We start from the raw sequence: 22,658 nt of genomic DNA, 5'->3' as shown, positions 1-22,658 counted from the left end.
TCAATTATTGTAAAATGCACAGGTACAAATATAAATCCAGACGAATTTTGTAAGGATTGGCATTGGACCGGAAAAGAAGGTCACCAGCACTATACCCACACTGCCTTTCGGTCTCTTCAACATCAAACATGGCGGTGAGTGTCATGAAAAAGCTCAACCGTACAAATATCCACCAACATCTTCCTTAATCTTACACCTCAAGGAGGTGTGATAGGTGTATTTGACACGTAATCAATCGCTCTCCGTTAGTCCAGGGCAATTTACACCATTTAACAATACAATTGGCAACTAGTCGAAGACTTATCGCCGGGTGTTGCTCCTCAACGTCCGTAGTACGTTCAATCCGTCAGTTGAACATACGATGATCTGCAAGGTGTTATGAATAATGTGCACACCACATTGAAATATGCCTCCAGTTTCTCAAACTTTGTCATTTGTCGAAAACTTCAGTAATGTGCAATGTAATCCCCTCAATAGCACCGTGTCGTGTATCTGCTGGTACATCGGAATACCGAACGATTGCTCGACCAAAACATGAACGTACCACAGATCATGACCAAAACAAAAATGTGTGACACCACACGGAGGGAGAGTGACACGGAACCATGCCGAACTTCACTCTCTGTTTGTTCATTCTATATCCTTGTCTCTTTTTTGTTTAAATGAGTATAACGAACATGTATACCACCAACAAAACAGATACTAACGCATACATGTAGCGCTCAAAGACAACGATGCTGAAGTTATTTTCGTATTCGTTTTCGTATTCGTATTCGTATTCGTATTGGAGTCACTGACAGAAATTGTTATTTTTAGTCCAGGTTTCAGGTATGAAACGTGCGATATACGATATTTACTGAGGTTTTAATATTGTGATAATTTGATTCGTAATTTCATCTGCCAAATTTGGTTAAATTTACATAAATTTGCATTTGTAGATTTTAAAGAATTTTGTTCACTTCATTTTATTTGAAAAAAAAAATACTTTAAATCGGTTGGGATCTGGTAAGGCAGCATCTTCGCTTGCCAATGTCTCTTGACCGGGCAGCTGAATGCACCCCGAAATCAGGTGGTCAGTGCCAAGTAATGGGACTCGTGAGAGCGGATGCAAAGGAGCTGCCTTGGACTGTACCATTGTTTTTGCGGGGAGGGCAGATTTTTGTGAGGCGCTGCAAAACGGGTGACTGTTGAAAGCTATGATGAACGGGGGACTTGTTCAGGACAACCATCTGAATAAAAAAAAGGTGAAAATTGTTATATCCGCGTCATCCTTTTGGACTCACTTTAGAATGATCATATCCCTTTACAATTTGTATTTCAAGTATTTTACTTGATTTTGATATGGCTCTACGTAGACCTGAAATAAATTATTATAACAATACAATACAATACTTTACAAAACTCAGGGAGTGCGGTAAGGCAAAAATTACAAAATTGCCAGTTACGACTAAGTTGTACGTGCTGCTACAGGGGAGAAAGTAACAGAAATCAATGACAATAGGTAGTTTATCTTTCAGAGTAAAGATGTGTAAAACCGGACCGACCGATAATTCATGTATTACATTCAATCAGGGCTCAAAGTAGCGACCATTTTCAGTAGCATAGGCGACCAAATTTTATGAGATTGCGACTGAATTTTTTTCAAGACATTTCTCCATACCGTATACGTGATCAAATACAACATATATTCGCTCAGTGTTCACGGAGCATTGTCCTGAAAGGCCACGACCCCAAAATACGCATTGAATAAGCATAGCCGTTGAGCGGAGTTACTCAGAGGTTTGAGCGCGTTCTCTCCTCTGCACAGCGCTGCCAATGTGTCTGCTGATGTTATCTTGAATGATCTGTCAAAATATCCCATGAATTTAATGATAAATTTTACTACAATCCAATCAAGTAGGCCTATCAGAAGCAGTTTTAGTGCTGTCACATACTTTCAAATGAACCAATCATAATCCCAGCATAAAATGTCATCAAAATATAGCTGACAAGGGAAAACAAGCAACCAGTAACTGCAACATGTTTCATGCGTTCACGTGCGTAATGAATATTTGCGTTAGTGGCATGTGACCGGCTAGACCATTTCCGGAAAACGTTCTTTTGGAAAGCAGATCAAAGCATCGATTTCATCAAGCTTGGACTGGATTATCCTGTTTCATAAAGGTTTTTGTTTTCAGCTAGATCTAAATAGCAAGCAACTTTGTTGAAATATCATGGCAAATCTGCCGGGTAGCGACTGCAATTATGTAGAACCATGGAGGTAGTAGAGAACAGACCATGGATGGGACTGTGTCGATGACCTCAATGACCCGAGCGAGTTCGATACACGCCACAAGTACCGCTGCGACATCACAGCTAGGATTAAATGCGCATATATACGTTTGAGTTTTGTTCTCTTGCCTATTGATAGTTGCTGCATTTATATTCACAGTTTTTGTTGAAAAAAGTAGCTATCTACGGCTAGCGGCTTAATTGGTCCCCCAAAGTAGTACTGCTGAAAGTTTTTGGAGTGACCTGCAGCAGAACGGAGTTGTAGAGCGGGGCAAACTGCGTAACACTAAAACTGGATCGCACAGTAACAAATGACGGAAACCGATCGAGCCAGTTGCGACAGCTACTAGACTAGCTGAAGTCTATTTATCATAGAATAGCCTACAGGTATTTCTCGATATTTGGCGATACAATTAATTTCCATGCATTCTGGTGTATCTTATCATAACGCAAGTTGATCAACATGTTCTTGCAATGACAGTTGACGCAAACGCAAGGAAAGAAAAAGAGATGGGCCGTACTGAAATAAGGACTCTGACAACAGCTCACACATTAATTTAATCTTTATTAGGGAAGCAAATGTACCGATCGGGACATAGGCCTATGATACCATTTTATTCATCTCGTTTTCTTTTATGACGCTTTCCCACATCATATGAGATGATATTTTCTTTGCGACAGCAGTCTAAATATAGCATGTCATCGACTTAGGGGCATGCGATAACGTTGCTGCGAATCCGTAGCCTCTGCCACTCGGGTAGCTTGGTCATTGGAGTGGTAGCAGAACACGTCAAGGAGTGGCAGAGCTCGTTTTCGCAGCAAGCGATAACGTTGAGCCCTGCATTCACTGTCGTTATGACGATCACTTTCTCAGAGATATCAGTTTAAAACAAGAAAATTACCTTTTAAGTTTACGACTCGTCAAATTGGGCGGGTCAGCTAAATTTCCATCATCGATACTAATAATGTCAACAGAATGTTTAAGTTGGTTGTTGTGATAAAGCTAATACGAAAACGAATACGAATACGAATACGAAAATGATGTTTGTTTAAAAAATCTTTCCTCCAAAGACTACTACTGGCCCACAGGCGCTAATAGCTTGGTAGTCTGCTAAATAGATCGATTTTTGGCTCGATCTATCGATCCCGTGGTCAGTATGCCCGCCACTGTAACCTAGTGAGTATTTTGGTTACAATGGCGCGCATATCGACTACGGGATCGATAGATCGAACCGAAAATCGATCTAGTCAACAGACTACCCAGCTAAGGAGTGCCTGTGTACTGGCCGTTTGTTTTTAAAATCTCTCCTCTAATTATAGCAACGATATCTTTCAATCTAGGGCCTAAATGATTGGATCTTTTTCAACTTACATTCTCAAATATTGAAGTATTGATATATTGTCATATTAAAAAGCATTTTAAGTTCTGTAAGACAGAACTTTTATATAATACGTACGAAATTTGGACTAAAAATAAAAAATTTTGTCAGTGACTCCAATACGAATACGAATACGAATACGAAAACGAATACGAAAATGAATACGAAAATAACTTCAGCATCGTTCAAAGACACTAAACTTGCACACTCGCCCTTACAATACACATCCATAGTATTTGGATTTTAAATAGGATAAAGCACGGACACTCAACAAAGGTGTCAAATAAGCCAAAACAACCATCGAAAATTGACTTAACTCCTGTATCTTAAAGTTTGTCCAGTATATGTTTGTGGAAAGGGGCAGATAAAAGTTAAGTGAATTCAGACTGAGAGTAACTCGGACTTTCTGAAAAGTGAACAATGTAATGCCATTTGGTCAAAAAACTGTATATGGTGTAGCGTTATTATATTATGATGAGGTTATTGCATTGTCTATTGATGAAAATCTCAAATACACAGAACATTAATCATTTAATTTCTTAATTTAACTCTTTAGGACCAGGAGCAAAAGAGGGAGAACCCTATGCGTGAATTGCGCATTCGCAAGCTGTGTTTGAACATTTGCGTAGGTGAAAGTGGTGATAGGTTGACACGTGCTGCAAAAGTATTGGAACAGCTCACTGGTCAGTCTCCAGTCTTCTCCAAAGGTATGGTACTACAGTTGTATTCGTAAACAATCAAAAGAGGGTATGAAGGCTGTGTGCAGTACAGCATCCTTCGTGTATGAATCCATTGTATTTGAAACTTCAGCAAAGTGTTTGATGCAATTTTCCATGGTGGGAAGATGCTTCAAGATACTTCCATGATTAGCTTTATGTCTGCCATAGATTTTAAGGTGCAGCTTCAGTGTATTTTTTCAGATGTGCCCAATGTCAAGTTTGGCACACTTGTGCAATGATGTTATGTTAAATTTTAACATGTCTTTTGGTTCAAGGATGCAATCAATAAAACTTAGAAATATACCTGCACTCACTACTGAAATCACAACAAGATAACTTACTGATTTAATTTGAGATGAAAATGTTACATGATATTAAAACAAGACTATTTCTTGACATCGCCTTTATGCATGGACTACAGAATAATTGTAATTTTTGAACTGCAATTTTCATGAAGGAACAAGTTACCATGATCAATCAAGTGTTCTCAGTGCCGAAATCATTGGTATGATTGCCATAGAAAAGGCTATGTCAATAAATAGTCCTCTGTTTAACATGTAACAATTTTCCTCTCGAATGCAACGTTATCTTGTCGTTATTTCAGCTGAAGTAAAATGACATAACCCTTTGTTACATGTGATGTTCAACATCTCTTTTCTCCGATGCAGCTCGCTATACTGTCCGTTCCTTTGGAATCAGAAGAAATGAGAAGATTGCCGTACACTGTACTGTCCGAGGAGAAAAGGCAGAAGAGATCCTTGAAAGAGGTCTCAGAGTAGGTTGAAAATTCACACATATTATCTTGAAAAAAGTCCACTGGTGTTTCACATGCCACTTTCTTTCTTGACAGTCTCATTCTTTGTTTATCAAGAGAAATGATTTCGTCGCAGGGATGCCTTTACCTTCTTTTGAAATTTTCTGTCGTAGATTTAGGGAAAGTTAAAGTTGCAATATGGATCAAAATTGTCGATTTTTTTTCGTAAAACTAAAGCAAATAGACCATACTACGTTAAAGTACTCTTCTTAGCCAAACCTCTTACCAATCCCGACATACAAACACATTCATTTTGATACGTCATGGCCGCCTAGAAAACTGTTTTGTAAACAAACTTTCAAAACAAAAACATTGGCGTTTTCTGCTGTCCATGTGACAAGTACAACCAAGAGTGATGACGTCGCACTGGAGTGCACGTTGGAGGGGCGATGTTGTTACGCTGACAGAACTTGACATACATGATGATAATTCATTGTAAACTTTGCGTTTGCCTAACTTTGACAGCATCACAATGTTTCAGAAATATAAGTATATCGATATGATAAAGTACAGCTCTACAAAAGATCGTGTGATTGATTTTTCTCACCCATATACATGTATGTCAGTGCCGCACCGTGTGCACCTACTGTGTACGTTCGATCGATCGTCCAGACCACGTACACCGATCTGGTTGTGTTCACCGCGTGCCTGACAGCGTTTCCGCAATCATCTCCCCGTTGCATGTTGTTATATTTTTCATGTTAAAAGGCGAGGTATCTGCACGCTATATTTATTTGAAAGCTTTGCCCACTTCAGTATCATCCACCACTGCAGAAGTTCGGCAACTGTCTTGTCAGTCTGATCTTGCATGGCCATGTCAGCGCGTCCATCGACGCGTCGTAAATGAGACCATGCCATGACATGTAATGATGGAGACTGCCGTGTTTCTTTGTTTCCGAAAAATGCATATTTGACCTGAAGGATATAGATTATCAATGAATGCTAACAGATCTAAGTTATTTCCTTGCGGGGGGACTATGGCCCGGTTCACATTACAAATTGTGGGGTCCGAGCGGGCACGGTGTTGGTAGGTCAGTGTTGCCCGAGGAAACACCGCTGGCTAGCGAAGTTGATCATCACACAGTGGCGACGTTGGTGTTTTCGAGAGAAACTGTAGACAGAGTCTGCCTCCTTGTCGTGGTGCAGTAGTCGCGTGTCACCCATTTTCTGGTTCCATCTTTCGATCTGACCAACAGTGTTTATTTTGCCGACATTTTTGGCCAATTTCTTCCATTTTTGCAAGGCCGAATCAGTCAGCAGAGACCCAGGGCGCGGTCAGACCTGACCGCTTGCCCGTGGGAAGGCTAGCTAGGCATGTTGACACGATGTTGCAATTTCATAAACCATTACCATGAATAAAAAACGCATGCGTACATATTCAAATAGTAAAAATGACGTTTCAAATTCTGTGCTTTAATCTCGCAAATAGTACGTACCAAAACAGCAATTTATTCGGTAATTAAATCAATTTACTAAAATTACAGTCATCCCCGTGTTCCTTTTATGGTCGAATCTGCAAATGAAATTGTTGTGGATACTTCTATAAAGTTAAATCTTTGAAATATGAAGGTCAATTCTGATCCATATTGCAACTTTAAAGAACCACTAGCTTACTGTGTTGCTGACAGTTGTAAAGTCCTGGGCAGCTGTGTAGCATTCTGACCTAATGCCCCTACAGAAAATTCCAGTACCTTGTGTGTTTTACTTGGGCCTTTTAAGCTGTCTTTAACTTTGATAGGTTCTTTTATTATTTCTTTTTTTAAACCTTTCGACCAATTCGTGAATTTTTCATGGTCTCCGTAGAATATCAGCTGACTGTTTACACCCCAAAGGTTGTCATTCGACTATATGCTACCAAAGTGTAATTTTACCACAAGTACAATAATATAAAATTTCATTACTCACAGCATCTTTCAAATGTTATCTCTCCTTCTACAGGTACGTGAATATGAATTGAGGAAGACCAACTTCTCTGATACCGGCAACTTTGGATTCGGAATCCAAGAACACATTGATCTAGGCATCAAGTATGACCCTAGTATTGGTATTTATGGCATGGACTTCTACATTGTTCTGGGAAGGCCAGGTTACAATGTCAGAGACAGAAGAAAGAGGCGAGGCATAATTGGTACCAAACACAGGGTGTCAAAAGATGAGGCCATGAAGTGGTTCCAGCAGAAGGTAACTGCAATTTTTGTGGAATGTTCAGATGTAATGCTGGCCAGGGCTATTACATGGCCATTTTGCCAAGTCAGTAAAAATGGCATTGAACCAAAACATATACATATTTTCACCTACTTCGCAAATCATCTCATACTAGGTGTAGTCAGTAAAAATCATGTTTACATACAGTATCTTCTCAGGGGCTTTCAAATGTTTCCCGAGGTGCAATGTACGTGGCATGTTATCTCTTGCTGGTTTTAACTAACTTACCCTCATGGTAAGATAATGAACTTGGCAGGGTAATTGTTACTGCCTTATCCGTACCCCAATGACCTGTCAGAGATAAATATTCCAGATTGTAAAACTAGAGAAATGTTTGTGTAAAACAAATCAGCTTTTCATCTAGTCCATTAACAAGTCTTGTCGTTAGTTATGGTGATCACATCTGAACTTTTAGATTATGAAAAAAATTCACATGTGAATAAAATGTCACACAAACTTCTAATAAACAATCCATTTCTGTCGGCTTGTCTTTCAGTACGATGGTATTCTGTTGCCAGGAAAAAGTAAGAAGTAAACAAGGAAAAATGCCCTGTATTTGAAGTGTAATTACGGTGATAATAAAATCCATCTTTATTAACACTGACCCTGTGTGGAAATTTCACTTTTAATTGGACAGTGATTAGAGTAATGGTTAACTCCTGAACATATACCAGTATGACTTTGACATATTCCACCCTTCAGTCAGGGGGTTGGGGACAGTGTGTGAAACTCACGCAAAATCACCACTGGCCAAGTTGGCCAGCAACTTTAAAAAATTAATAGCCCTGAAGAAAATCCACTGGTCCGATCCTCAGGTCAAATCAAAATATAAAGCAGTTTTTTTACCAGCTCTCAGAGGGCCTAGAACATTGATTAAAAAAAACAAAAAAGACACCACTTTAACATCCTAACATCAAACTGTTTTGTGCCTTTTAATTCAATAAAGGAAAACAAATGATGATGACTGTCAAAACCAGGTTTGGGCAACTGGTCTCTGTGCCAAAAACATTTGAAGTCAGTGAAAGGTTAAGCACAAACACAAACGTTTGTATTTCTCAAAAGAGCCTCTCACAAAAATATTTCTAACATTGGGAAAACGAGCACAAATGTGCATGGGCTTGAAGTTGAAATATGTCCCAACACGAAAAAGCTAAGCTTCCAGGAATTCCGATCAGGGATGGATAAGTTTTGGCATTACAAAAACAGGATCACACGCAAATCGAGTCACTACAACAGTTGACCCTTTCAAAAATGATTCTGGCTTCTCCTCTTTGAGGGAAGATGACCATCACCAAATCCAAGGAAGGGATACAACAAATTTGGGCAACTGATGAAGAGAAAAAACACTGAAGTTTCCAAACCCACTTTAAAAGACGAATCACAAAAATGTAATCTTAACAGGCGGCAGAGGCAAATGGCCATCAAGGTCAAATCACAATGAAGGCGCGATTTTGCACAGTGTTTAAATATCGGACATTTACTTTCTTGTTTCGAAGTTTGGCGTCCAAAATATTTCTATCATACAACAATCTATATATCGGGTCTAATATCGATATTAGACGACACAAGAATGAAATGCCTTCTGTTGCGTATTCGATGTATATCGGGGATTTCACAATACCTTACAGACCTGGCCCCGCTGTCTGGGCAAGCCAAATTTCCAAAGTCCGACTCTAACTTAATTTGTACGAGCCTAGACTTGTCTAAAACTGAGGGTAAATGTCATTGGAGACTTCACCAACTCACATATCTGACCAGACAATTCTAATTTTGATACTTTGTTGTCTAGTACCTGTTAATGTCCGATATCATATAAAAGAGCAATGTCGCGGTGTCCTTGAAATCCAGTTTACCTCGACATGGTCGATACGCTAAACAATGACTCTTTTATGACCGCAAGGAGATCACGAACCGAACACATGGTTCACAAATGGGGAACATATTGAATAGCGCCACTACTCTCGCGAGAAAAAAATGAGGTAAGGTCTTTCGCCTAGATGCAGTACCGATCAGTCTGTTCAGTTTTTATTTGCGAATTTCACGTTTTGCAAACTCGTATCTTTGAATGATTTTGTCAGGTATTTAGCTTAGCAAAACGTTTTGGTAAACTTCTTTCCATATAGTGAAAGTTACTGGCCAGCGTCTTTAGGAACAGCAGGACATCTTTCAAGAGTTACTGGTCCGGCATGAAAATAGCTGGTCTCGGGCCATCGGGTTAGCGTGAATTTCGCACGCTGGTTGGGGATAAAGTCAGGGTTAGTGTCTACTGGGTTAATCTTCAGGAGGTAACGGTATTATTAATAGCAGAAGGTATGGTCCGATTCTGCAGTAGTATTGAGCATGTTTTTTTCATCTATACCAATTGATAAACTTGTACAGCATTCTCTATGAGGAGGTAAATCTGTAAATTCTCATAGTGTCATTTGGCCATAAAGGTCTCTGTCCATTGTTTGCAACACTAAGTTTTTCGTATTTCCCGTATGTTCAGAATGAATATCTACAAAACTAAACTGCCACATCCCACAATTTTATTTTAAATTCATTCACAAGGTGGATTAAACAAAAAGCTGCTGTTCTAGAAAAAAATCGACTTTATGAAACAGTATCCATGGGCACAAATAATTTATCATTGGTAATTTCAAGCAACTTAACCCTTTGCACCCTGACCCCCTGGTACTCTATGACGTCATCGGACATTTATGTCTGAGCCGGGCTCAAAGGGTTAACAAGAATACTTTGTGTGATATGAAGGCCTTTCCCAAGAACAAAGAACTGTAAATCGTTCTCTTTGCAGAATGCATTATGTTGAAATGAACAATGATGTGCATATACATGTCGTGGAACTACAGATGCGTCCCACAACTTTTTGTTTAATATGAGTGAGCCCTTTTATTCGGCAGTTTTGACATTTCTGTACTATTTGACCCTATGTTTTTATACAATCAATCACGTTCACCCTTCAAAAAGTATTCCTACAGCTCATGAAAAGTTGCTAAATGACTATCAACAAAGTAAATATAGGATCCAATGCCCAGTATGCTATTTGCAAAGATGACTGTAACAGTGGAAGAGTGCTCCATAGTAATTACCCATCCCTCAACACAAACTGAGTGTCAAAGGTGAAGTGGGATGGTGACTCTAATTGAACTGTATTGGCAGTCAACAGTTTGGAATGTAGGGCGCCCTCAGTGTTACCCTTAAGCAATCGAACACCCATCTCCAATGGATGGAAGCTTGGTAACATCACATAGTATGGTCCCTCCACCACCAGTCTAGATACATGGTTGATTTCTTTATTACAGAGTTTGATATGGGTAAACTTCTAGTAACACTTTAGTGAATGGTATGCATGTTATTTACATGTCAATTTTACTGGTTGAATTATAATATTTTCTATGCTATTGTATAGCGGAACACTGGAGGCTATTTAAGCTTCAACAAACTTCAAAGTTTGAGCATTTTTTAGTGTTTGTTTATAGTGCACTTTTCTATGACTGGTACAAAGGTACACAATTGCTGCATTGTAATCATTGTAACCTCCCTACAAAAGATCAATGTGATCAGATGTATTTCCATTTCAAAAATGAAATTTTTGATTTTGCACATTAAAGAATACTTTATCACATTTTTGAAACTATGAATCATCAAGTTATCCAAATTTGGCAACGTGTTCACTGCTGGATGATGAGAAAAAGGGATGACAAATTCTGAGACCAATCCATATCAAGCCAAGTCCATGCATTTGGGATAATTCATACCTTGAACAACAAGGGCATTTCGAGATTGCTGGTAGTATACAGCACCACTGTATTCTTTGGTAAGATGTCTTTGCCAATGACCACAATTTATTAAGCGGTGTGTGTTCATAAGCAACACATTATGAAGTGTACAAAATTCTTTTGACAGTGTTGAGACGTTTCCTGCCAGGCCTGTCACTTCACATCTGCCAAGTGAGCAAAAAGTGGTATTGAGCTAAAAATTACTCGTATTTCCACCCATTTTGCATGGATATTGTAGAGGGTCAAGTTAGCAGAAAAATAGTTATACATTAGTGTTTCAGGGGCTTTCAAATGTTCAAGCCTTCATTAAAATGCATCATTCAAGTCATGTCCCATTGCTTTTAACCAACTTCACGTGATCAGGGCATACGAACTTGGCAGGATGAGGGTTAAAGGTCAGCTGCTCTTGAAACGAAATCTGAAAAAATCACATTCCTTGAGACAAGTTGAGTGCCACCATGTACATCACAGACTTCTTACGCACTCACACAGACTACCCACTTGGAATGGCGGATAGGTCTTTAACATACTACAATCACTCTATCTCACACTCTCATATACATATATATACGAGTGAAACAGTTTGCAGATATATACTTTATTCCTGTTGTCACTGTAAATGAACATCAGAATTAGCATACCGTACAATTTGCACAGAAACTTTTCTAACCTTTTTCAGAAATTCATTCAGTTTTGTACAAAGAATATAAAAAAAAACTCGTGGAATTAAAAACATCCAGTGTCCCACAAATATATGGTTAAAAACGTTTGGAAGTTCATATGTACACGATTATGATAGTAAGAAGTATCTGATAATAAGTTTTGAGAACAGAACATCCAAGATCTGAATTTGAAGGAGGTTGTCAAGATGTTGAGGTTAGACCTGCAACACCGTTTACAAAACGGTGGTTTAAGAGTCTTTCAGCCGTAATGATGTGAATAAATTATTCGTTTGACACAAGGTTGGATGTCACCGCTGCCTCTAAATTTTCAGCAAGAAACTGTACACTTGATAGATATGCAATGTGAATCCCTTTGGCATAAAATTTGGAACGGTAAGTTTTCGCGCAATTTCAGGACAAATACACTTGGAGAGTTGACACGGCAGAAAAACAAAAAAGTACGTGCTCAATTGCGATGTGATCGATGATGGGAGGGAGTGCCTTTTCATGCTTCAGAATTCACCATGCCCATGTTGTGTGATTGGAAGACAACACGGCAGCTGTTAGTCCAAATAATGGTGGATTAATTCGTTGTATTGAATTTTACATACAGGCTAACAGAGTAGCTTTTTCTTTGGGAAGATGATAGGGCTTATGTCCACCACTAACATATATTCACATGTTTTGTTTATTTAGCCTGGTTTTGTTTGTCTGCTGTGACAAAACAGCTGCCATGCTACATAACTATGATTGGAGCCGATTAGCTTTCACGTATGGAAGTCGTTATCAAAATTGATCGGTTTGTATCTCTGAAGCTCAGCAAAGTGTACCCATGGCATGCACATCAAAGACCTCGTAACCATTTTGATCAGTGAAATAGTAGTTCATCACAAAACAAAAATTAAAACAATTTTTATGGAACACATTCAATTGATTTGCTGTGTCACAAGATATGAGCTAATGGAGATCTGTACTACCTTGCTTGTTTCTTGTGTTAGTTTTGTTCTGCATGTATAATAATCAAATGTCAACACTGATATTTCATCATGAAATTCCCCAAACACAATTCCCTCAAGAAATTCTCAAAACACGAATCTACAACACATTGATAAACCTGTTCTGTTATAATGCATAGATACAAGAATCCTTGCAATCTATATTCCTACAAGAATCTGCTATATAGAAATGCAAGGACAACTTTTAACCCATCCACCCCCAAAAACTTGTGAACAGGTCCACAATTGCCATTCATAACAATGGCTTTGGGCCAAGTTAGGCTTTTAACTCATTCACCATCATACTTTGGTATGTGCCCATTGTTTTCAATATGGTGGCTGGACCTATCCACAGGAAAATAGGGGTGGCAGGTTGTCAAAGTTACAAGTTCTCACTGTATTTTTTCATGTGATATGTGGCACCACTTTCTGTGAAAATCAGTTGCCATGCTCCTGGTTTGATATTTACACATAAAGTCACGCATTTATTTGAAAAACGTGCATGGGCATAAGGTTTCTCTCCAAAATATATTTGATCAAGATAAAAAACACAGATCGGCTAGCTTGTACAGAGAAACACCCCAATTATTATTATAGCAGTGTTTAGCAAACTTTTTACAATTGAATGGCCATAATTATGAACCATCCTGCAAATATTTCATTTTGTCTTTTTTTTTCCTTGACGATCAGTTAACCATCCTGCAGTTATGCAGTTTCATATCAGTTTCAATATACATAGAGTCCCTTGCATATCTTTTGCATAAATTCACGAAAGAAAAAAGGGCTGCAAAGATTTTTAGGATTACAGTCCAGTACCTTCTTGAAGGATATATACATAGGATAGAGCATTTTATTGTTAAATTTTCAGTTTTGTTGTGTTTGATTCCAGTATGGATGGTCTGATGTGCAATATGGTCAAAATGTTCCGTTTGATCTCTGCACACGCCCTACGGCGGAAAGGTCAACTTCAGACCGATTCACTTACTGTACAACCAAAAATATGTTTAAAATTTCAGTTTAAAACCACAGAGGTTTTGAATACAATTACAATCTGTTGTTTGCAGTAAAATGTTGCACTTTTCAAGACTCGAGCTGACTATCATGAACTCACACAAGTAAATCTTGTCAATAACACCGTCCACCCTACCTGGCTTTAAAATTCCTGAATTTCAAAACTGTTACAAAACCAAAATAATGCAGTTTTTCACGGAGAGTTTATTTGCTGATCACACATATCCCTCCAATCAAGAGACAGAATCTTAAAACCAAGAATTTCTTATAGAGGACTCATAAATATTAACAGCTAAATCTGGATGCCTAGGTCTATTCGTCGTCTTTTAAAGTTTTAGCGAGTGACGTTACAGCTTTTTTGGAGCCTGGTGACGTCCCTAGGTAAGCATTGCAAGTAATTTTCATGTGTTCTCGGTTGACTGGGTTGATTTTTTTCAGTTCATCAAGTTCCATACGTGTCCAGTCTTGCCTTGTCCGCTGGTAGTCCTTTTTAACTCTCTCGGTGGCGTTCCCGCTGTACTTCTGTTTCAACTCTTCCCTGTTCAAGACACGATAAAGATTAGGGTTATTTTTTTCTCTCCAAAAGACGGGGACAATCACACATGAATACTTAAACACTGCAAGTTTTCGAATGAGATGGCAGAACTCTAGTCTCACACTTGACAATAGCACTGATCACAAATGATGTCACTTTTCTCTCTCATTGATATGCATAAATATTTTTCCAAATTTTCTGCATAAACGACAAAAATAAAACCTGAAATTCCAAACAAGGCTATAAACAATTTACATAATCCTAAAGGGCCCACTTCAAAACGCTCTGAGAAGGCCCCTTAAGAAAACCCCCACGGTTTTCATGATGAAGAATGGACAAGGTGTAATATTTGGACACGTTGATTTTTTTTCATGTAACTATATGTACCAGTTTCATAAATTTCATCATGATCAGATGACAGTTATAATGGTCTGTTGCACTCTGATATACAACAACATGGCACACAAATTCTTCAACATTCCTATAAACTAAACAACAGGACTCGAGCCATCCCATAATGTTCAGTAAATCATGACTTGCCTTAGCTTTGGAACATCACTCCAGTCCATGTCCTTGTTTGCCATGTCATCGTAGCCTTCCATTTTGACAACCGGCCATTTTGGTAGTCTGGTGCTGCCTTCCTTCTTCACAGGTTCTTTCTTTTCCTTCCTGATGCAGAAAAATGAAATGCCAAATCATGACCGATGCCATTTCCAATTTAATTTTCCCAACCAAAATTTTGTGCAACATTTTACCACTTTTCAATAACTTTTATGTAATTCTTTTGATAATTTTGGACCCGACGGATATCACATTTCATTAGCTACATTTTTATCAAAATTTTGGCAAAAATCTGAAAAAAATTGACTGGATCATATTTTATAAGTTGGGACAAAATATGGTAGAGGAAATATTATGACTAAATACAATAGATCTGATCCCTACATATATTACACAGATTTTGCTCACACTTTGAAGAGATGACATAGCAAGACTCATTTCACGTTCATTTCTGGTATCAACTAAAAGACCAGCAAAAGTTATACTGCACTATTCTCAAATGAGTCAATACATCTTGTTTGTGACGGCTACGATCAAGAATTGGTACTCACTTCTTTTCCCGTGGACTTAAAACCACTTGGGAGTCAGGAACCGGGTCTAATTCACTGAAAAGGAAGAAAATAATGATATATATTATGAAGTGAAAGTTTAAGTCATACCTTTCCTGCAACAGAGTATCTAACTCAACAAGAAACTATGGAAGATGATTAATATGTACCTACTAGCACTTGGCAGCTTTTCTTATGCGCTTGGTAGAGTGCGCCTCAGAGACGAATATTTAGCCTGTCAAACTTTTACAATATTCTTTTGGCCTACCACTTGTTGGGGTTCATTTTGATGGTGTAAATAAAATTTTCACGAGCTTTTGTGGAAATTGGGAATATTACTTTCACTCATTGATATAACACAGGGATGGCAGCCATTTTGAATTTCAAATATGGGTAAATATTGGGTAATTTGTTTCTCCATATTTAGATTCTTGATTTTGAAAGAGAATGGTTGAAAGTTTGCTTGTGTATTAAAAGTTTGAGCATAGGCGGCCCATACATATTGATAAGCTTATTATTGAGTTTTCTCAGTTTCTCTGTCACTGTCAGCCCCTCTCCTTTTCTTCATGCTCTGACTGATCGTAGTAAATAAAATAAATGACTATATAGCCTAACCTATAGCCTCTTGACTCTTTATTCATTTTACACTCCATTACAAGGACGTATATCTCTCATACACACATGCTGTAATTGATTAGTCAACACAACTAATTATGCTAATCCGTGGACTTATCAGAGGTTGGTCAACATCGGAAAGATAGTGATGTTAATGAAAAAGGAGTATTAGTAACCATTCCTATCTTTCGCGATGTTGACCAACCCGTAAAATCCCTGATAAGTCCACGGATTAGCATAATTAGTTGTGTTGACTAATTAATTACAGCATGTGTGTATGAGAGATATACGTCCTTGTAATGAGCATAAAATAAATAAAGAGTCACAGGTTAGGTTAGGTTAGGTTAGGTTATATAAACCATTTATTTTATTTATTCCGATCATTCAGAGCATGAAGAAAGAAGAGAGAGATGATAGAGAAAACACTGAAAAACTCAGTAGTACTTATTGGGTCGCCTGTGGTTTGAGCAAAAGTTTAAAGCCCCCACTCAATTATCGGATTTATCTAATGTAAATATTATTTACTTGATAAAATATTCAATGGAAAACAAAAGAATGACAAACTGTTAATGGGCTGTTGACACATTCGCTAATGCGAGAACCTGGGATTGAGAAGGGCGCCTTTAAGTCCTTAATTTTTGAGGCGCAAACTACCTTAATTTGATGCCATAATCAAACAATTGCTTGACTATATTTCTGAAGAGATAATTTTTCTCTGATTCAAAGAGATTTAAAAAGATTTACTGGGTTCACCGACACATAGCAACAGTTGGTACATCCTATGACTGAGTGGATCAGAAACAAAAGCTAGGCAAAACACCATCCACTATCAGTTACATATCATCACAAATGCCGATGTATAATGTTTAACCGGGGACATTCTTCAAGTTCCTTGGAAACGATGTTGCAGCGTTTGACTTCGACAATTGCTTCCTTTGTTGGCCAAAGTTTTTGTTTGGTTACCAAGCTTATCAGCAACTATATAAAACTAGTACATACTCCAAGCAGTGGATGTTAAACGTAGCTCCGACAAGTTACTTTGTAAATGTCTCAGCTACTGTCCAGAATGCGCAATAAGGAAAAGAATTCCCTCAATACAGCACAATCGATGCAACTGAAAAATCAGCTTTTTATCTGCCATGATTCCTAAATAGCTTGTCCTTAGTAAATTGAGAATCCTTTATTTAAATCGTAAAGTGAGGTCATGAAAAGGGCTGCGTGCTAAAATAATCTTTAATTCTCAGAGGCTTTGTTTTGTGACTATTCTCACTAAGTCCAGAGACATGACATCAATTTAATCCCTACAGGCCTTGATTCAAGTCAAATACTTGGTCTGAGAGGACTGCATCACCTGTGAAACATCATTTCATCTCTCGCTTACAAAAATGAAGACAAAACTCTGCAGTTGTGGTGACCAAAAACAACTTCACAAATAAATTCACTTACTTATATACGATTGTGTTTCGGAAATGTGATAACAGAGATTTATATCAAGAACGCTAACAAGGGACTAAATTTTATTTAAGAGTAAAACCTCATGAATAATCAATAATTGTAAAAGTCAATGGTCTTGAACCACTTGCTTAAAGGTCACAGTTCAAAGGCTGATCATTATAACCATAACCATTGGCAGTGCTATTGTTAAAAGATTTTGGTTTTGATATGAACTCCGAAACAATGGTTAAAGTTTTTAACTTCAAGGACTTTGAAATGACCATCACCAGTAATGGTACCAGTTTATTATTAATGCAGCTATCCCAGATTACTGCTCTCCATGGAAACATCCTTTACTTTATTAACTGTGTTAATGAATCTGTTTCTTGTTGTCAATATTATATTACAGTCTATTGATATTGAAATACGAAGTCTATTTCAAACTTGTAGTGAAACAAGTGTGTGCATAGAGTCAAGTTTTGGTAATCACAGCATATGACAGAAACTATTTGAAGAGCATCAGGTCCATGTATTCTTACTAAATCATTAATGCCATTGGATAAAGATATCAACATTTGAATATACATTTTATAACTTTAAGCCCAGGAGATTTTGACTGACTGACAGATCATACCAAAGTATCTAGAGAACCAAATCCCTCCAAAATTATGAAAAGTATATCACTCAAAAGCTGAACCACTCACAAGCAACATGATTCACAGGAAAATAGGGCAACTTGCAAGTACCATATTCATGAAAAGTTACTCATATTTATGGCATGACCCTATTTAGTATTCTCATCAATTTATGTTAATTTCAATATTTTTTGAATATTTTTGTCCAGATTAGAATTCAAGTTGTCAATAACAATACTGGATGTCACAACAAATAAACGCTGTGTTGCCAAGTTGAACACTTGGCATTCTGACATGAACTTAGTAGATCAAGAAACTGTATTTTCTAAATAAAGTTACTTGGTAAACATACAAAGTTACAGCCAAGGCAGAATGTGTCTCGGGACAAATATTTTGACTCTCAAATTTTTACTTTTCTGATCTACCACTTCTGGGGCTCATTTTAAAGCTCTTGGAGGAAGAAAAATTTTTAATGTCTTAGTTTTTCGAAAATCAAAAATTTTACTATTCCCCATATAGAGTTAACACAGGGATGGCGGCCATATTGAAGTTCAAATATCAACAAATGTTAGGCAATTTGTTTCTCTAGTACAAAAATTTACACGATGAACCCGAGTTTCAGTCTTGATATGGTAAGAGTATGGCCAAAAGTTTCACTGGGTAAAGTTTGAGCAAAAGTTTAAGTCTCCACTTTCAAGGCGCATACTACCTTGAGGTCATGTGATACAGTAAGATGTATTTTGATATAGTCTATATACTTACACATCCATCCTATGAGAGACCTCTGGATCTACCAAATTGACCGCTGTTTTCCTGGTGATCCAACCGTGCCGGACTTCATTCGGTGACTCCATTAGATATTGCACTGTATCCGTCTTGTAGTAAGGTGCTAGGCTATTCCAGATGTAAGGCGTATGAGGAATACTGGAGTGGAAAAAGCATTGAATTTAACTGAGAGAAGCAGCTACATTATAATGTGCAATATAATATGCTCCAATATCATAACGCCAAGATGTGTATGAATTCTTGCCCTTTCTTATACTCAGTACAGTCTCTGCACCAAAGAATGCGATTAGTGCAAGATCGGGGCATATCAGTATTAATTTATGCAAATTATATTAATGAGCATTGGTTCGGTATTGAAATTTTATGCTAATAATTCTCTATTAATGTTGAATATTCATGTGCCCGGAATCCTACATTGTATAAAAGAATGGGTCTATTTTCATATTCTGAGGGGCGCCCAGTCAGGGGAGTAAACCTCCAAACAGGACTGAATGAACTCTAGAAAAGTGCACGATCGCCATTGTCTTCAAAAATGTCACAAGTTTGATTCATATGGAAATTTCCAAATGACCTTATCAGAAGTTCTATTAGTATTAAATATTTCCGAGAAATGAAACTATTGACTGAAGGAGTGCTGATTACCCATGTGAAAACAGAGAAGCCTGTCAAGGGATTCAGCGATTGAACTGTTGAAAAATGGCTGTGTACATTCAACATTAGTTGTTAATTTCAAAGTCTATCATGCGTGGGGTGTAACATTACAATGAGTTCTGCTTCATTTGTCACTGGTAAATGAGGTTGTCTGTACAAGATGGTGGCCATCCTCGACTCAAAGGTCAACCTTTACTCTAGCGTTTTTATGATTGCAATGTTATTATTTCTTTTTTTACTGTGTTACTTCATAATTGCATTACATACTACTTGTGTTTTTAGGTTTTAGAATTTAAACACATTTTCTGCATAAAAGTCTAAATAAATAAATTGAACAAAATCAACTGTGATAAATATGCCCTTGGGAAAAAAAAAATTTACCAGGATGGGTCTTTCACTTGAAAATTTTCAGTCAATGAACTAAAAGGAAAACATGCTCTCCTGAATACTGATATGCCCAGCTCAAAAAGTACTTTCTTTGAAATCGATAGTCTGCAGATTGATATCTAAATTTACAATATACATGTATATATTGCACTGTCTTCTGAAGGTTTTTGAAAGGGAAGGAGTCATAGGGACTGTGCCTGTTCGACTTTCATGTTTACTTAAAATGTATTTCATGTGATATAGATGCATCACGTCAACATAGCTGCAACATTTAAACTTTACGATATTCATCATGACAAACATGCTTTGACTTTCATCAATCACCAACGTACCTAGCATGCAGTGTTTACATAGGTTGTATGGGTCCCACATAACCTTTGAGTGAAGTGCTGACAAAGCCTACCTTTAACATTCATTCATTTCTCATACTTTTGAAGATAGCGTAAGCTCAAAAGAGATTAAAACAATTATTCTTGGAGAAAAAGTTTTATGAATTGTGAAGCACCTTGTGTTTGTTTAAATTTTGTCTTATTAAACATATTTTTTTGGATTCTCACCTTTCAGGTTTGACTATTTTACTTTTCTCTTCGGAGAGGGTTTCCTTGAGTTTTTCCAGTTGCTTCTCATATTGCCTGTGTCGTTTGGTTTCTCTCTCTTGATATGTTAGCTCTGGAAAAGATACCAGGATGCATGTTGGTATATCTCTGTTGATGTCAGAGTGTTTAAGAGTGATGTGCTGGATATAAATAAAAAGGTTTCTAAGCAGTTAGTTCTCATTGTACATGCCTAAGGGCAGAAATTTGAACTCTCTCACTTTCATAATACTGTTTCCTCTACCATTGGGACACAGTCGCTTGTGAATCAACACGCAACGGCCACTTTGTGATATGCATACTTTTCGAATGCATTACCACACAGCAGTCGCCATGTGTTGGTTCACAAGCGACTGTGCTCACACAGCTTATTTTCGTGAAAAATCAAAAATTTTGTTTTTCCCCATAGAGTTGATACAGAGTATCGTTTGTGGCCATTTTGAATTTGGAGTGTCAGAATTATAAGTTAATTTGCTTCTCTAGAACCAAATTTTGCAGGTGATCCCTCATATTTATTCTTGATTTCTATAGAGATTTAGTGTTAATTTGACAAGCGAAAAGTTTGAGCATGTTTAATTTTTAAATTTCAAGGCGTGAACTACCTTAAAAGGTATGGCTTCACTGAAATACTGCTTTGATAGGTAAAGCTAGATTCAATTTTGCTTATCAGTAAAACATGCTTTTTTTTCAATGCTTTATATGTTGTTCCAGAATGAACACATGAATCCTCACTAACATTTTACGGGTGGGTTATTTTATGTACAATAGATTTACGGAGAGCAGATAAGAATAATTTGGCCAGTCTAAAGCTTAAATCGTGCCTTTTGAGAAGAACCACATAAAAGATTATTTTAAATACAGCAAAATTAAATATCAAGTTGTGTGTTTTGTGCTATCGTTCACAACACAACAGTGATATTATCTAAGTATGCTATTACAAAATTACCCTTTGTTTTACCCTCATCTTTGTTTCCACCGTCATCTTTGTTTCCACCCTCATCTTTTTCTCTTCTTGCTGTTCCTCTGTCTGCTCCTCCTGCTGTGTTGTTTCCTAGCAACAAAAAAAACGATCTGATCGTCCGGTTAATGAGATGCAGGCAGCGCTTTGTAATATTATTACATGTGTATTTGCATAGGAACGTTATCATATAACTGTTCAAATAATGATGTACTATTATATCATTAGCAACGGCGAAATGCTTGAAATTTTATTGGTCATAAGGCCCTGCATGTACCTTGGCAACTTTTATCAGTATACCAATGGCAAGGTATTGCGGCATGCAATGTGCCAGTACGATAAAATATTTATTTGTAAAAGTATACTTATTTGCATTGGAGTTCATAGCTTTGGACAACTGATTTATTCGGTAACAGAAATATGTTTAGAACGATATATGATCAAAACTACGCATGTTTGATCACTCTTGCACACTTACATGTCAACAGTGCGAGGAAAGGCACGGGGTGTTGGAGAATTGCACATGATCAAAGTTTGTTTACGTTGATACTGGAATGTTTCTAAGTCCACTAAAATCACGAGATTTCGAGCTCAAATCACCGATTAAATCGCGCCCCCTCCACATGGAGACACACAGCGGAAGCATCTGTCTGGCACGGTTCGACACTTTCCTGTACAGGCCCTCGACTGAACCACGCTAACAAGCACTGAATGTGGTGTTAACTTGACAACCGGTAATTAATGTTGTCGACTCTCTCCGGCGCTAAATTACATTGCCAACAACATGGCGGCGCGCCATATCCCATATCCGCATAGCGATGGGGACTTATGCTAGTAAAACAAGTGGATATATAACTCCCCCGTGTACACCTTACTCAAACTAAATGGATTTCAAAGGTACTTACCTCTTCAGCTGCTGGGTCCGACATTTTGGTGTTGACAATAAAAGAAGGAAAACCGTGTACAACCCTCGAATACAGCCACTATCGTTTAGGCACGTTCGAACGTCCCACACTGCATTGATTCTGTATGCTACGCCGTGAACGAAGTAGCATTACAGCCGTGACCATGGCGACTATTGTTAAGGCAATTAGCCAATCATTACGCATTAAAATAACCA

The 22,658-nt window shown here is 37.7% G+C and overlaps 2 protein-coding genes across 4 annotated transcripts; one reads left to right on the top strand and one right to left on the bottom strand.

Moving 5' to 3' along the window:
* The first annotated feature begins 1 nt into the window (after position 1).
* On the top strand, positions 2-7,992 carry LOC139115793 (large ribosomal subunit protein uL5). 2 transcript variants are annotated; one of them, XM_070678155.1, is made up of 5 exons: positions 2-134; positions 4,207-4,357; positions 5,038-5,144; positions 7,122-7,364; positions 7,885-7,992. In XM_070678155.1, exons 1-5 carry the CDS (start codon positions 129-131, stop codon positions 7,921-7,923), a joined length of 546 nt encoding a protein of 181 aa, XP_070534256.1. In that variant the 5' UTR covers positions 2-128; the 3' UTR covers positions 7,924-7,992. The 2 variants fall into 2 exon arrangements, with proteins under 2 accessions (XP_070534256.1, XP_070534255.1); XM_070678154.1 differs by lacking the exon at positions 2-134 and adding an exon at positions 347-373.
* A 3,754-nt stretch (positions 7,993-11,746) lies between these two features.
* LOC139115789 (uncharacterized) lies at positions 11,747-22,602 on the bottom strand. Of its 2 annotated transcripts, none has more exons than XM_070678148.1 (7): positions 22,444-22,602; positions 21,539-21,631; positions 20,545-20,656; positions 18,926-19,087; positions 15,483-15,536; positions 14,911-15,039; positions 11,747-14,373 (listed from the first exon to the last, which is right to left on the bottom strand). In XM_070678148.1, the coding sequence occupies exons 4-7, from the start codon at positions 19,015-19,017 to the stop codon at positions 14,148-14,150; spliced, it is 501 nt and encodes a 166-aa protein (XP_070534249.1). In that variant the 5' UTR covers positions 19,018-19,087; positions 20,545-20,656; positions 21,539-21,631; positions 22,444-22,602; the 3' UTR covers positions 11,747-14,147. The 2 variants fall into 2 exon arrangements, with proteins under 2 accessions (XP_070534249.1, XP_070534250.1); XM_070678149.1 differs by having other exon boundaries at positions 21,527-21,631; positions 22,444-22,601.
* Between the last annotated feature and the right edge of the window lie 56 nt (positions 22,603-22,658).

This window comes from Ptychodera flava, chromosome 17 (genome assembly GCF_041260155.1).
Source record: "Ptychodera flava strain L36383 chromosome 17, AS_Pfla_20210202, whole genome shotgun sequence".
In the NCBI taxonomy this organism is placed as follows: domain Eukaryota; kingdom Metazoa; phylum Hemichordata; class Enteropneusta; family Ptychoderidae; genus Ptychodera; species Ptychodera flava.
The sequence above is the reverse complement of the archived record's forward strand: the minus strand, read 5'-3'. Positions and strand labels throughout refer to the sequence as shown.

Bases quoted from the DNA above. Each gene is read 5' to 3' on its own strand.
- LOC139115793 (XM_070678154.1), top strand. The intron at 4,358-5,037 runs GTATGGTACTAC...TCTCCGATGCAG, and splicing joins GTCTCCAGTCTTCTCCAAAG to CTCGCTATACTGTCCGTTCC. The intron at 5,145-7,121 runs GTAGGTTGAAAA...CTCCTTCTACAG, and splicing joins TCCTTGAAAGAGGTCTCAGA to GTACGTGAATATGAATTGAG.
- LOC139115789 (XM_070678148.1), bottom strand. From the start codon at position 19,017: ATGGAGTCACCGAATGAAGTCCGGCACGGTTGGATCACCAGGAAAACA. The intron at 15,040-15,482 runs GTGAGTACCAAT...TTTCTGCATCAG, and splicing joins TTAAGTCCACGGGAAAAGAA to GAAGGAAAAGAAAGAACCTG. The intron at 14,374-14,910 runs GCAAGTCATGAT...TGTCTTGAACAG, and splicing joins AGTGATGTTCCAAAGCTAAG to GGAAGAGTTGAAACAGAAGT.